Source organism: Phyllobates terribilis, unplaced genomic scaffold (genome assembly GCF_046119375.1).
Source record: "Phyllobates terribilis strain yellow unplaced genomic scaffold, ASM4611937v1 Scaffold_12__6_contigs__length_324123572, whole genome shotgun sequence".
NCBI lineage: Eukaryota > Metazoa > Chordata > Amphibia > Anura > Dendrobatidae > Phyllobates > Phyllobates terribilis.
The window spans coordinates 72,036,084-72,052,511 of NW_027362772.1; the positions used below are offsets into that span (position 1 = coordinate 72,036,084).

The 16,428-nt window shown below is 47.3% G+C and overlaps 1 protein-coding gene across 1 annotated transcript in view; it reads right to left on the reverse strand.

Moving 5' to 3' along the window:
- The window catches only part of TBC1D17 (TBC1 domain family member 17), a 46,301-nt gene that overhangs the window by 26,731 nt on the left and 3,142 nt on the right, over positions 1 to 16,428 (reverse strand). The window contains exons 2-5 of the mRNA XM_073655960.1: positions 11,967 to 12,065; positions 7,847 to 7,921; positions 7,543 to 7,663; positions 4,923 to 5,127 (exon numbers count right to left, since the gene is read on the reverse strand). Of these exons, the coding sequence (XP_073512061.1) occupies positions 4,923 to 5,127; positions 7,543 to 7,663; positions 7,847 to 7,921; positions 11,967 to 12,065 (500 nt within the window). The remainder of the gene's footprint in view (positions 1 to 4,922; positions 5,128 to 7,542; positions 7,664 to 7,846; positions 7,922 to 11,966; positions 12,066 to 16,428) is intronic.

Genomic DNA, 16,428 nt, shown 5'->3' on the forward strand with positions numbered 1-16,428 from the left:
GTAGAATAATGTTTAAAGTTTGAAATCTGATGACAGATCAGCTTACTTTTAGCATTGTAGGAGAGAGGGAGAAACACCGTAGAATATCCCTTTAATATTCTATCAGAACGTATAGTACCGTAATATCCGCTTCACTTTAATTGATAAGGAATTCCAGGACGGGCACTTGAGAAGCAATTTAAGCAGCACCTAAGTTCTCCTAATAGCCCGGCTCTGCATCCGTCAGCAGCCCGCAGGATCCGGCAGCGGCTGGAAGTGAAACTGAAGCGTTTGGTTCTGACAAGATGAAGCTCATGAATAATAGACGGGAGGACGGAGCGGCCACTATTAGCGCTGTGCTGCCTGCTCCCTCACCACTGATGGACGCACCCTGCCCGAGGTAAGCGGAGCCGGCCAGGAAACAGGAGCTTATCCACAGCGATTAAAAAGGGCATTAGGAATAGAATAATATGGGGAGGAAAAGTAAGAGATGGCGTTTACCTGCCGGAGGAGGATCCGATTTCACGCTGAAACTATTTTGCATTGATTGGTTTATCCTTGTTTTACCCGAGGTCGCACATTCACATCTAATTTTTAACTATTCTCCCAATAAATCTAAAGTTAAAAGGAACAACTTTGCTGTAAATTTTGATTAAAGAAATATTGCTATGTGCCCTGGATGAAGCCGCACCTCCTACACAAAGAACAATTCGGCATAGACGGCGACAACCCTGGCACACGCCTCAAACACGTCTTCTCCAGAGGTACTCCAGGTGTACTGAACGGCTGTGGAGAAAATCTAATCTGCCCGAAGATTTCCTCCATTATAAATTTATGCTGAAAACATATAACTCTGCCCTACCTCTCCAAACAAACCTACTTTAACAACCTCATCATCTCACTTTCCAATAAACCTAAACGCCTCTTTGACACGTTTCATTCTCTCCTCAATCAAACAGCACAGGCCCCGACTACCGACCTCAGCGCTGACGATCTGGCCAATTATTTCAAAGAAAAAATTGACCATATCCGACAGGAAATTTTCTCCCAATCGCCAAACGTTATGCATGCTCTCCCCCGCCACATTGTATCTTACTCACTTTTTGACTTCGAACCAGTCACGGTAGATGAAGTGATCAGGCCCCTTGCATCTTCTCGCCCTACCACCTGCACCAGTGACCCTATTCCCTCACATCTCCTTCAGTCCCTTTCTCCAGCTGTCACCACTCACCTGACTGCAATTTTCAACCTCTCCCTCTCATCTGGTATCTTTCCCTCTTCTTTTAAACACGCCAGCATACATCCATTACTTAAAAAACCATCCCTTGACCAGAACTGCACAGCCAACTACAGACCTGTTTCCAATCTTCCCTTTATCTCTAAACTCCTGGAACGCCTGGTCCACTCCCGTCTAATCCGCTATCTCTCAGACAACTCTCTTCTTGACCATTTACAATCTGGTTTCCGCTCTTTACATTCTACTGAAACTGCCCTCACTAAAGTCTCTAATGATCTACTAACAGCTAAATCTAATGGTCACTGCTCCCTGCTGATTCTCCTGGATCTCTCTGCAGCATTCAACACTGTGGATCACCTGCTCCTCCTCACTATGCTCCGTACTATTGGCCTCAAGGACACTGTTCTCTCCTGGTTTTCCTCCTATCTCTCTGACCGCTCCTTCTCTGTGTCTTTTGCCGGCTCCTCCTCCTCCCTACTTCCCCTTACTGTCGGGGTTCCTCAAGGATCAGTCCTAGGCCCCCTCCTCTTCTCTCCATACACTGCCCCTATTGGACAAACAATCAGCAGATTCGGTTTTCAGTACCATCTCTATGCTGATGACACCCAATTATACACCTCTGCTCTGGACATCACCCCTGCATTACTACAAAAGACCAGTGATTGTCTTTCTGCTGTGTCTAACATTATGTCCTCCCTCTATCTAAAACAATCTGTCAAACACTGAACTACTCGTCTTTCCTCCCTCCATTAATCTACCTGTGCCCGATATTGCCATTTCCGTTTGTGGCTCCACCATTACGCCCCAGCAACAAGCCCGCTGTCTTGGGGTCATTTTTGATTCAGATCTTTCCTTCACTCCTCACATCAAATCACTCGCTCGTTCATGTCATCTACACCTCAAAAACATATCAAGAATCAGGACTTTTCTCACCTTTGACTCGGCAAAAACTCTTACTGTAGCTCTTATTCATTCTCGTCTGGACTATAGCAACTCTTTACTAATCGGTCTCCCTCTTACTAAACTCTCCCCTCTCCAATCCGTCCTTAACGCAGCAGCCAGGATCATATTCCTCGCCAACCGCTACACCGATGCCTCTTTCCTGTGCCAGTCATTGCATTGGTTACCCATCCAATATAGAGTTCAATTTAAACTTATCACGCTTACCCACAAAGCGCTCCATGCTTCAGTACCCCCCTACATCTCCTTCCTTGTCTCAGTCTACCACCCTACACGTGCCCTCCGTTCTGCCAATGACTTAAAACTAAAATCCTCCATAATCTGAACTTCCCACTCCCGTCTCCAAGATTTCTCGCGTGCTGCGCCAATTCTTTGGAATGCACTACCCAGGACAGTTCGATTAATTCCCAATACCCACAGTTTCAAGCGGACCCTAAAAACCCATTTCTTTAGACTGGCGTATCGCCTCCACACACTATCTGTCCGTCCCAGTTTTCCCCCATATTAAAATCTTCTTCAATTTCAGGTTCATACCATCCATGCACTTAATACCCTCGGTCAGGACTGCACTCATACTGGCTGGCGACCAGTCCATGTATTATTATTTATCCTATTTAGTATATCAAGGCTGCATTATACAATATACGTACACTTTACCTTTTGTGTCTCCCCCATTTCCTCATAGACTGTAAGCTTGCGAACAGGGCCCTCACTCCTTTCAATATGAGATATGCTTATTCTGTATTGTTTGTATAACTCCCCCTAAAATTGTAAAGTGCTGCGGAATATGTTGGCGCTATAAAATTAAAAAATTATAATATTTCCTGCCATTTTAGCTCTGCAGCTCATACCTAGTCTGTGTGTCTCCATGGTAACAGACTACAAAAGAGCTATGTAGTCTGATTTTGCAGTATCACACTATTCCATTGCTTCCCTATCTGGTAACTTATAGACAGTGAAGCTGGGTTTGTGTGCTTAATGCCTTAATGCACTGTGGCTTATATATCATTATATATGCATGCAGCGGGTCTCAGCCAAGCCCCCTTCATTTGCTGCAGATAATGGGTGTATTATCAAGCCTGACCCGGACGCCTCCGCCGCCCCTTGGCCGCCCCAGACGCCTCCGCCGCCCCTTGGCCGCCCCAGACGCCTCCGCCGCCCCTTGGCCGCCCCAGACGCCTCCGCCGCCCCTTGGCCGCCCCAGACGCCTCCGCCGCCCCAGACGCCGCCGCCGCCCCTTGGCCGCCCCAGACGCCGCCCCAGACGCCGCCGCCGCCCCTTGGCCGCTCCCGCCGCCCCTTGGCCGCCCCAGACGCCTCCGCCGCCCCTTGGCCGCCCCAGACGCCTCCGCCGCCCCAGACGCCTCCGCCGCCCCTTGGCCGCCCCAAGTGCCCCTTGCCCGCCCCAGACGCCTCCGCCGCCCCAAGTGCCCCTTGGCCGCCCCAGACGCCTCCGCCGCCCCTTGGCCGCCCCAGACGCCTCTTGGCCGCCCCAGACGTCTCCGCCGCCCCTTGGCCGCCCCAGACGCCTCCGCCGCCCCTTGGCCGCCCCAGACGCCTCCGCCGCCCCTTGGCCGCCCCAGACGCCTCCGCCGCCCCTTGGCCGCCCCAGACGTCTCCGCCGCCCCTTGGCCGCCCCAGACGTCTCCGCCGCCCCTTGGCCGCCCCAAGTGCCCCTTGGCCGCACCGGACGCCTCCGCCGCCCCAAGTGCCCCTTGGCCGCACCGGACGCCTCCGCCGCCCCTTGGCCGCCCCAAGTGCCCCTTGGCCGCCCCGGACGCCTCCGCCGCCCCAGACATAGGACAAGTGATCAAAATACTAAAATAAATTAGAGGTAAAGAAAGTATTAAAAAAACATAGCAAAAAAAAAATTAAAAATCACTCCCTTAAAAAAATATATATTTGGTATCACGGAGTCTGTAAAAGTTAGTTCTATCAAAATAAAAAGTTAACAATAAACACAATAAAGAAAAAAATATAGAATAAAATTGAAAAACAGCAGAATTGCTGTTTTTTAGTGAGTTCACCTCTTTAAAAATAAAGTTGTATGTACCCCAAAATGCTATCAATACAATAGTCAGGTCACCGCACAAAACACAAGTTCTCAAACAGCTACATAATCAGAAAGATATAAATGGTATGGCTCTTGAAAAAACAGATAGAAAATCCCCCACCCCCCCACCAATTAAAAGGGGGGGGGGGGGGACATCTATACAGGTCTGGTATTACTGTAATTGCATAGGCTGCAAAAATGAACACTGTAAAAAAGCAAAATATAATAAATAATTAGTGGTGAAATTGTGTTACTTTTTGTTTGCTTTCAATAAAAAAACAAAAAAGTTCTAGCTCTAAGACAAGGGGAAGAAAGAGAAAAAAAAAGTACCTTACTCACCCTCCCCAGGTCCAGCAGTGAGTCTCCACTGCTGTTCCCGGTATCTGTTACTGTCTGCAGTGTTTATTGTACATCATCTGCACTGCAGCCAATAATGGACACCAGGAATACTGTCAGACACTCAACTCTGAACCTGGGGACAATGTATAAAGCACAGGGGTTTTTTTTTTTAAGCTAAACTGCACTTAGGAGATAGGTTTTTTTTTCCGAAACCAGAAAACCCCTTTATGGAATAACTGAAGATCAGAAAAATTGTTCTGCCGACAGCTATTAAATTCCCTGTCCTCTGCTGACTCAGCCCGTCTACACAGTAAAGCTGATTTATTTGGATAAATGGCACAAGTTTGCTACTTACACGGCCAGTATGACGTATTTCCGGAGAGCCTTCAGCAGAGCTTTCGTTCCACCTTGATGAAAATGAAGAGCTTGGAAGGACACCCCGTCCTTGGTAGTGAATATCAGATAGGACCAGCTCAGGCCCATCTTGCTTTTACGCACAGACTTGAGTTCTGACAGACTGAACAAGAAGGCCCATTTGCCTCGGTTCCCCGATTTCACCGCTGTTAAAGGAAAAGTGAACACAGAGTGAGTGATCGCCGCTGTTAACCCCTTAAAAGCCACTGACAATCACCGACAGCTACATTTAAAGCAGTACGATCCTATCCGGAATGCCCATCAGCCTTCCCCCACGACACAATTGTATTTTATTGGGATTTTATGTGATATACAAACACAAAGTAGCAAGTATTTGTGAAGTGTGAAAATCCTGAGTGACCAAATGCCTCCAGAAGTCACAATTAGTAAATTGAGTCCATCTGTGAGTAATTTATTCTCGGTATAATTACTCCTGTTCTGTGAAGGTCTCAGAGGTTTGTTAGAAACATTAGGGATCAAACAACATCAGAAAATCCAAGGAACACACAAGACATGTCGGGGATAAAGTTGTGGAGACTCTTCAGGGTTAGGTTATAAAAAAAAGGTTATTAAGCAAGGTTAGGTTATCAAAAAAACAGCCCAAGCTCTGAACATCTCAAGGAGCAAGGTTCAATCGATCATCCAAAAATGGAAGGAGTATGACCACTACAAACCTACTAAGACATGGCTGTCCACCTAAACCGACATCCCAAGCAAGGGGAGTGTTAATTAAAAAAATGTAGCCAAGAGGCCCATGGTCTCTCTGGAGGAGCTGCAGAGATCCACAGCTCAGGTAGAAGAATCTGCCCACAGGACAACTATTAGTTGTATACTCCACAATTCTGGCCTATAGGGAAGAGTGGCAAGAAGAAAGCCATTTTTGAGAGCAAACCATAAGAAGTCCCGCATGCAAAAAGCCATGTAGCGAGCATGTGGAAGAAGGGGCTCTGGTCAAATGAGACTAAAGCAAAGCGCTATGTGCGACGGAAAACTAATACTGCACATCACCTGGAAAACACCATCCCCACCGTCACACATGGTGGTGGCAACATCCTGCTGTGGGGAGGCTTTTCTTCAGCAGGGGCAGGGAAGGTGGTCAGAGTTGATGGGAAGATGGATGGAGCTAAATAAAGGGCAATCCTGGAAGAAAGCCTGTTAGAGGCTGCAAAAGACTTGAGACCAGGGTGTATGTTCACCTTCCAGCAGGACAATGATCCTAAACATCCTGCCAGAGCTACAATGGATGGTTTAGATAAAAGCATATTCATGTGTGTGAACGGCCCAGTCACAGTCCAGACAGAAATACCACTGACAAAATTGAAAATTGCTGTTCACAGATGTCTCCATCTAACCTCACTGAGCGAGTGGGCAAACAAGATGGGGCAAAAATGTCACCTAGATGTATAAAGCTGGTAGAGACAGACCCCAAAAGACCCCAGCAGTAATTGCAGAGAAAGGTGGTCCTACAAAGTACTGACTCAGGGCAGCTGAATACAAATGCACGGTACAATTTTTTCAGATTTATATTTTAGAAATATTTAGAAAACCAGATATCATTTCCTTTAAACGTCACAAATACTTGATACTTTGTGTAGTTAGATCACATAAAATACATTTACGTTTGTGGGTGTGAATAATAAAGTTTTCGGAATATGGTAAAACTGACCGGGCAATATGATTTCCCAGGTCATTACGAGTTCGCAGATACCAAACATGTATAGGTTTTTTTCTTTATTTAAGTGGTGGAAAAAAAAAATCGGAAATTTGTGAGAAAAAAAATCAATTTCACTTATGGCGCCATTTTCCGAGACCCATAGCGTCTCCATTTTTCACGATCTGGGGCCGGGTAAGGGCTTATTTTTTTAGACCAGATCTGATGATTTTACTGATACTATTTTAGGGTAGATACGATGTTTTCATCGCCTCTTATTGCAATGTCGCGGCAACCAAAAAAATGTAAATCTGGCATTTTGATTTTCTCATTACGCCGTTTACCGATCAGATTAATTTATTTTATATGTTGATAGATCCGACGGTTCTGAATGCAGAGATACCAAATGTGTGTATTTTTTATATTGTTTTATTTTTAAACTTGTGCTTTTTTTAAAAAAAAACTAAAAAATTATTACACTTTTGACTGAATTTAAATAGTCCCCTTAGGGGACTTGAAGCTAAGATCATCCAAGTGCTATACACAGCAGGGCTTCAGCCCTGCTATGTTTAGCAGAAATATCTCCTGTGAACGCTGGATACAAGCCGGCGTTCACAGGATTGTAATGACAGGCACATGGCCTTCTGCAGACCCCAGGCTGTCATAACAGCCCATGGATCACGTGACAGGGGCGCCGATGGGCTGGACGAATGACACGCTGCCGACCGACATTATATCCTGCAGTCAGTGATTGGCAGAAGGATTTAACTGGTTAACAGTTGCTCTGCTCCACCCGCAGCTGTTAAAGGTGCATGATGGCTGATTAAATCAGTGATCATATGCGGAGAAAGATGCGGGCTCAGCATGCGAGCCCGCATCAAAGACAGGGACAAGACCTACATTTACCCACCCGACAAATCTTCCTGTGGGCGAACTTTGGTTCCTACTGTGCTGATGACTGCCCAGTCTGGTTCATAACCGGGATCAAACATATCGTCCTCCGCTCGGCACACTGCGCTGCCTGGAGACTCCTGGACGAAAAAAAAAAAAATACATAAAAGTTGTGTTATTATAATATAATAGCACAAGGAAGAATTTATTACAAGTTTTACATTTATCTAGCCGGAATATTTGAAAACAGTCAACAAGCTTCTTTTTTACCGGTAGAAGAGCAAATGTGGTAAATCGCCAGCGGTGGCGGAGACTCCTCTTACTTTTTTAGAATAATGAATCTGCGTCATTTCACCATCTTCTTCTACAGGAGTCCACTGGAGGAGCACATCCGACGTCTAGGGAAAAAAATATGCAAAATTATAGCATTTAGTGACCCTTTAAGCGCGGCAGGACGCAGCTATTTTGTTACTTGAGGGCACAAAGAATGTTTTTTGTCTTTTTGGGGGACAAGTGTTTTTTTTTTCATTTTTATATTTAAATTATTAGATTTTTTGTTACATTTATTATGTTCTATAATTTTTATTTGCAATATTATTTATTTTATTTAGATTTTCTATATTATTAAATATTATATTCATTTACATTTTTTATATTATATATATTTATTTACATTATTACATATTTTTTTAACATTTTCTATATAATATACAGTACAGACCAAAAGTTTGGACACACCTTCTCATTTAAAGATTTTTCTGTATTTTCATGACTTTGAAAATTGTACATTCACACTGAAGGCATCAAAACTATGAATTAACACATGTGGTATTATATACTTAACAAAAAAGTGTGAAACAACTGAAAATATGTCTTATATTCTAGGTTCTTCAAAGTAGCCACCTTTTGCTTTGATGACTGCTTTGCACACTCTTGGCATTCTCTTGATGAGCTTCAAGAGGTAGTCACCGGAAATGGTCTTCCAACAATCTTGAAGGAGTTCCCAGAGATGCTTAGCACTTGTTGGCCCTTTTGCCTTCACTCTGCGGCCAGCTCACCCCAAACCATCTCGATTGGGTTCAGGTCTGGTGACTGTGGAGGCCAGGTCATCTGGCGTAGCACCCCATCACTCTCCTTCTTGGTCAAATAGACCTTACACAGCCTGGAGGTGTGTTTGGGGTCATTGTCCTGTTGAAAAATAAATGATGGTCCAACGAAACGCAAACCGGATGGAATAGCATGCTGCTGCAAGATGCTGTGGTAGTCATGCTGGTTCAGTATGCCTTCAATTTTGAATAAATCCCCAACAGTGTCACCAGCAAAGCACCCCCACACCATCACACCTCCTCCTCCATGCTTCACGGTGGGAACCAGGCATGTAGAGTCCATCCGTTCACCTTTTCTGCGTCGCACAAAGACACGGTGGTTGGAACCAAAGATCTCAAATTTGGACTCATCTGACCAAAGCACAGATTTCCAATGGTCTAATGTCCATTCCTTGTGTTCTCTAGCCCAAACAAGTCTCTTCTGCTTGTTGCCTGTCCTTAGCAGTGGTTTCCTAGCAGCTATTTTACCATGAAGGCCTGCTGCACAAAGTCTCCTCTTAACAGTTACTGTAGAGATGTGTCTGCTGCTAGAACTCTGTGTGGCATTGACCTGGTCTCTAATCTGAGCTGCTGTTAACCTGCGATTTCTGAGGCTGGTGACTCGGATAAACTTATCCTCAGAAGCAGAGGTGACTCTTGGTCTTCCTTTCCTGGGGCGGTCCTCATGTGAGCCAGTTTCTTTGTAGCGCTTGATGGTTTTTGCAACTGCACTTGGGGACACTTTCAAAGTTTTCCCAATTTTTCGGACTGACTGACCTTCATTTCTTAAAGTAATGGTGGCCACTCGTTTTTCTTTACTTAGCTGCTTTTTTCTTGCCATAATACAAATTCTAACAGTCTATTCAGTAGGACTATCAGCTGTGTATCCACCAGACTTCTGCACAACACAACTGATGGTCCCAACCCCATTTATAAGGCAAGAAATCCCACTTATTAAACCTGGCAGGGCACACCTGTGAAGTGAAAACCATTTCCGGTGACTACCTCTTGAAGCTCATCAAGAGAATGCCAAGAGTGTGCAAAGCAGCCATCAAAGCAAAAGGTGGCTACTTTGAAGAACCTAGAATATAAGACATATTTTCAGTTGTTTCACACTTTTTTGTTAAGTATATAATTCCACATGTGTTAATTCATCGTTTTGATGCCTTCAGTGTGAATGTACAATTTTCAAAGTCATGAAAATACAGACAAATCTTTAAATGAGAAGGTGTGTCCAAACTTTTGTTCTGTACTGTAGATTTATTATATTTTTATTGACATTTTTTATATTTATATTACATATTTTTTTATTTACATTTTTAGAACATTTATATTACATATTTTTTTATTTACATTTTTTATATTAGATATATTATTTACATTTTTAGATTATTTTTAAGTGTTAAAAATATGTTGAGACATTCCCTCCAAAAATACTACTAAAAAAAAAAAAGTTTTTCTCGGCTGTGAAAAATACATATATTTTTTTTTCCTATGTAACGTTCCGTGAAAATTAGACCGCATTCGGATACCATTCACATGCTGTCCATTTTCTGTCCGTTTTTCATGGACTGACAGATAGGAAAAAGTAAAGAAACCTTACATTTTTTTTCAGTTCTAATAAAAAAAATTAAAAAAATCCGCATTTCTATTTATTTCTTTTTTATTACATATGTACTAAAAAATAAATTAAAAAAAAATGTAGAAAACTATATTTTTTTTACATTTCTATTTTTTAATAGTAAAATATACTAAAAAATACTTTTCTTAATTAAGAAAAACTTAAATATATATTTTTCTTTAATAAAAAAATATTTTTTTTTTCTTTTTAGTACTAGTCCCATTAATGACTAAATTGATGGCACACATAATACAGTGCAGTACTTCTGTATTGCAGTGCATCGTGCCCATCATTGTGCCTCTGACTGTGTCTAATGAGCTGACAGAGGGAGAATCTCTCCCTCTGTCTAAACCGTCTAGATGCTGCGGCAGCTATAGGCCACAGCATATAAGGGGTTAAACTGTGGGAAATCAGTGTTCTCATCAATGTCTTTTTTTTCTTTTTAAATCAAGAAGTTTTACAAAGTTACTTTATTTTCCACTTTAGAAGCGTTCAATTTGTTCTGAGGGTTTCTGTAGACTTTAACCCCCCCTGGTATCTTTGGGATTATACTAAAATCCCTTTTTAAAACTTTTATGACACTCATGAACAAACAGTGTTGTAGACTGGAGTCCAGACTTTATGGCTCACGCAGATTAGCTTAGACTGGATCCAACTGTAGCAAACCCTCAGCTGTGAGGTCTGCCCAGACTTTCAGCCTCCTTCAAAGAATTCTAGAATCTCAAGATTCTAGAATTCCAGACCCTTTCACACCCACCCAGGATGCAAACTTCTCGGTGGGATAAATCAGGTTTTCAAGACGCATCTGTAAAAAGAAAGCCTACGAGTGACCGAGCTAGAGAGTATGGACTTTATTTGTTTTTTTTTACATTTGCCTTTTTATGACCATGTCAAAGTTCAGCTCAACTTTGATGTGGTCTCTGATCATAAAAAGCAGCTGAGAGGAGCTCAGAGTTGTAAAATCTGTCAGAACGAGCTCACTGACGAACTCTCAGTTAACTCATTCTGCAGCCAGCAATAGACAAAACGCTATAGAAGGAAAACGATGGAACATTTTTAATGAAACCAAATTATAAATATGATTTTTATTCTATAATTAATGCATTTAATTAAAAAAAAAAGTTCACAGAAGATGTCTATGTCCTATATCCAGAAGCCTAGCAGTCGCCCATAAACTATAATGCCATCTAGCTCATGGTGTACTCACTCTTTGGGCGCCATTATTTCTATGCCATCCTTCCAAGCTTCAGCGAGAGTCAAAAACCTAACGTGAACAGGGTCTTACACTGGTTCTGGTAGTGGCGCTAGGATTATTATAGTGTAACAGGCGGCCGTGGCAGTAAAGTGCAAACTTTTTTTTTTATCTAAGATAAAGCAACTTTGCAATTAGTTTTAATTAAAAACATGTTTGTGTACACAGCTCCCATGCAGATTTATGCGTCTCCATGGAAACAAACCTAAAGTAATCTTATCCTGCAGCCAATATAAGTATTGTACAGAGGGAGGGACGGCTGCAGAATCAGACTACACAGAGTTTGCTTGTAGTCTGCTATTCCTTAGACATGAACCTGCATAGGAGCTGTATACACAAAGCGGTAGAAGGGAAAAAAAAAAAAAAAGACTTTAGGCTACTTTCCCTGTGCTGACAGCAGGGGAAGGGATTACGTGGAGACCCCCAAAAATTTGGTTGGAATCGTGGCATGTAACAGCCGCCAGATCACAACTCCCATTATTTACCTGCTCGATGAGACGGATAACCCCCGGGATCATGGAATCCTGGTCATTCTGCCGTTTAGCGCTGGTATGTAGGAAGACGCCATGCTTTTCAAACACGATCTGGAAAAGGAAGGACAAAACAGTCAGGGAAACTCGCCACACAAAGGATGCGGTTTTATTTCTCCATGCTTTACACTGCAGTGCTGCTCACCCAGATTAAGGCTCAGAAGCCCACCCTACTCTGCACAGAGCAGGTGTATGCCGTATTATACAGCCAGCGGCACCAACAGGAGCCAACTCCGACTGCTGCCGTTTAACCACTTAAATCTCTGACAGCAACAATCCTGGTGGGACGTCCGTTTGGGCGCAGGCCCCCAGTCTGTGGAACGAAGCCCCAGGCTGTGCTTTTTAGGAAACAGTTTACTAATTTCTACAATATAGAGGTGCTGCAGAATATTGTACAAGCGATCAAATTATCACAGGTTCAAGTCCAGGAAATAGAGTAAAAAAATCTAAAGAAAAATGTCAAAAAAAAAAAGTATTATATTAGTACTAGTATTTTTTTTGGTACTAAAAATAAAAACAAGTAATTTTTGTAGTATTGAAAAAGAGAGAAAGATGTAAAAAAATAAATATATACTATTTATTTTTATTTGCATATATATATATATATATATATATATATATATACACACACTATTTATTTTTATTTGCACATATATATATATTATATAGATACATACATACATACACACACACACTCTAAAGATAAATACATTTGTAAAAATCTGGAAAAACATGTAATAAATATATATTTTTTCCAAACTTTTACATTTGTATTTATATATTACTAAAAAAATTTAAAAAAGTGGAAAGTAATTTTTTTTACATTTCTATTTAATTTTTTTAGCACTGAAAATGAGAAAAAAAGTATTTTTTTTTAGTACTAATAGTTTCCTTTTTACATTCATTTTTTATTACATTGCATATAATAATAATTTTTTATTTATATAGCGCCAACATATTCTGCAGCATTTTACAATTAAATACATATATGTACTAAAACATTCCTATTTTTTAGTACTAAAAAAATATTCACTTTTTTTTTCTATTTTTTACATAGTTCAGATTTTTTTTTTTTTACAGCACTGAATGAGTAAAAATAATAACTATATAATGAGATCACTGAATGGTCCTGACCCGGAGAATCGTTTCCAGCAGGTCATTTTTATGACACAATGAACCCCGTTTAAAATAACACTAGGAAAAATAAACGGCAGAATTGCCCCAACCCCATTTCACCACACTTGGACCTTTTCCAGGACCTTTTCCAGGCGTTCACCGGGTGTGATTATCATGCAGTGACCTGTTCTGCCTCTTCCAGTGCAGCTTCCGTCTATTTACACAATCGCTGCTTGCTGTCAACACACAGAAAACTATAACCGTGAAAATAACTGGGAGGAAGACTGAGGACTGGTGGAGGTAGGGGGAAGGTCAGGGAAGAAATGACCATAGAGAGCGGGGCCAGCAGGAGGGGGGTGAGGCGGCCAGAGGCGACTGAGTCCTGAACCGGGGCTGGGGGGGGGGGGCAGAATGAGTCCTGGAATGGGGATCGGGGGACAGACAGTCCTTCCTGGAATGGGGATCGGGGAGACGGGGGACAGACTGAGTCCTGAACAGGGGCTGGGGGGGACGGGGGACACACTGAGTCCTGAACAGGGGCTGGGGGGGACGGGGGGACACACTGAGTCCTGGGACGGGGCTGGAGGGGACGGGGGACAGACCGAGTCCTGGGACGGGGCTGGAGGGGACGGGGGACAGACCGAGTCCTGGGACGGGGCTGGAGGGGACGGGGGACAGACCGAGTCCTGGGACGGGGCTGGAGGGGACGGGGGACAGACCGAGTCCTGGGACGGGGCTGGAGGGGACGGGGGACAGACCGAGTCCTGGGACGGGGCTGGAGGGGACGGGGGACAGACCGAGTCCTGGGACGGGGCTGGAGGGGACGGGGGACAGACCGAGTCCTGGGACGGGGCTGGAGGGGACGGGGGACAGACCGAGTCCTGGGACGGGGCTGGAGGGGACGGGGGACAGACCGAGTCCTGGGACGGGGCTGGAGGGGACGGGGGACAGACCGAGTCCTGGGACGGGGCTGGAGGGGACGGGGGACAGACCGAGTCCTGGGACGGGGCTGGAGGGGACGGGGGACAGACCGAGTCCTGGGACGGGGCTGGAGGGGACGGGGGACAGACCGAGTCCTGGGACGGGGCTGGAGGGGACGGGGGACAGACCGAGTCCTCGAACAGGGCTGGGAGGGGGACAGACCGAGTCCTCGAACAGGGGCTGGGAGGGGGACAGACCGAGTCCTCGAACAGGGGCTGGAGGGGGACAGACCGAGTCCTCGAACAGGGGCTGGGAGGGGGACAGACCGAGTCCTCGAACAGGGGCTGGGAGGGGGACAGACCGAGTCCTCGAACAGGGGCTGGGAGGGGGACAGACCGAGTCCTCGAACAGGGGCTGGGAGGGGGACAGACGAGTCCTCGAACAGGGGCTGGGAGGGGGACAGACCGAGTCCTCGAACAGGGGCTGGGAGGGGGACAGACCGAGTCCTCGAACAGGGGCTGGGAGGGGGACAGACCGAGTCCTCGAACAGGGGCTGGGAGGGGGACAGACCGAGTCCTCGAACAGGGGCTGGGAGGGGGACAGACCGAGTCCTCGAACAGGGGCTGGGAGGGGACAGACCGAGTCCTCGAACAGGGGCTGGGAGGGGGACAGACCGAGTCCTCGAACAGGGGCTGGGAGGGGGACAGACCGAGTCCTCGAACAGGGTCTGGGAGGGGGACAGACCGAGTCCTCGACAGGGGCTGGGAGGGGGACAGACCGAGTCCTCGAACAGGGGCTGGAGGGGGGGACAGACCGAGTCCTCGAACAGGGGCTGGAGGGGGACAGACCGAGTCCTCGAACAGGGGCTGGGAGGGGGACAGACCAGGGGCTGGGGGTGGACAGACCAGGGGCTGGGGGTGGACAGACCAGGGGCTGGGGGTGGACAGACCAGGGGCTGGGGGTGGACAGACCAGGGGCTGGGGGTGGACAGACCAGGGGGCTCGAGGTGGACAGACCAGGGGCTCGAGGTGGACAGACAGGGGCTCGAGGTGGACAGACCAGGGGCTCGAGGTGGACAGACCAGGGGCTCGAGGTGGACAGACCAGGGGCTCGAGGTGGACAGACCAGGGGCTCGAGGTGGACAGACCAGGGGCTCGAGGTGGACAGACCAGGGGCTCGAGGTGGACAGACCAGGGGCTGGGAGGGACAGACCAGGGGCTCGAGGTGGACAGACCAGGGGCTGGAGGGACAGACCAGGGGCTCGAGGTGGACAGACCAGGGGCTGGGAGGGACAGACCGATTCCTGAACCGGGACTAGGGGAGACAGACCGGGAGCTGGGGGGGGACATACTGGGTCCTGAACCGGGGCTGGGGGGGGGACAGACCAGGGGCTGGGGGGGGGGGGGGACGACAGACCAGGAGCTGAGGGGGGGGGACAGACCAGGGGCTGGGGGGGGGGACAGACCAGGAGCTGGGGGGGGGGGGACAGACCGGGTCATGAACCGGGGCTGGGGGGGACAAACCGGGTCCTGAACAGGGACAGGGGGGGACAGAAAGGGGGCTAGGAGGGACAAACCGGATCCTGAACAGGGCTGGGGGGGACAGACCGAGTCCTGAACCAGGGCTGGGGGGGGACAGACCGGGTCCTGAACCAGGGCTGGGGGGGGGGGACAGACCGATTCCTGAACCGGGACTAGGGGAGACAGACCGGGGGGGGACATACTGGGTCCTGAACGGGGCTGGGGGGGGGGGGAACAGACCAGGGGCTGGGGGGGGGGGGGGAACAGACCAGGGGCTGGGGGGGGGGGGGAACAGACCAGGGGCTGGGGGGGGGGGAACAGACCAGGGGCTGGGGGGGGGGGGAACAGACCAGGGGCTGGGGGGGGGGGGGACAGACCAGGGGCTGGGGGGGGGGGAACAGACCAGGAGCTGGGGGGGGGGGACAGGGGCTGGGGGGGGGGGGGAACAGACAGGGGCTGGGGGGGGGGGAACAGACCAGGGGCTGGGGGGGGGGGGACAGACAGGGCTGGGGGGGGGGGACGACAGACCAGGAGCTGAGGGGGGGACAGACCAGGGGCTGGGGGGGGGGACAGACCAGGAGCTGGGGGGGGGGGGGGGACAGACCGGGTCATGAACCGGGGCTGGGGGGGACAAACCGGGTCCTGAACAGGGACAGGGGGGGACAGAAAGGGGGCTAGGAGGGACAAACCGGATCCTGAACCAGGGCTGGGGGGGACAGACCGAGTCCTGAACCAGGGCTGGGGGGGGACAGACCGGGTCCTGAACCAGGCTGGGGGGGGGGACAGACCGATTCCTGAACCGGGACTAGGGGAGACAGACCGGGGGCTGGGGGGGGACATACTGGGTCCTGAACCGGGGC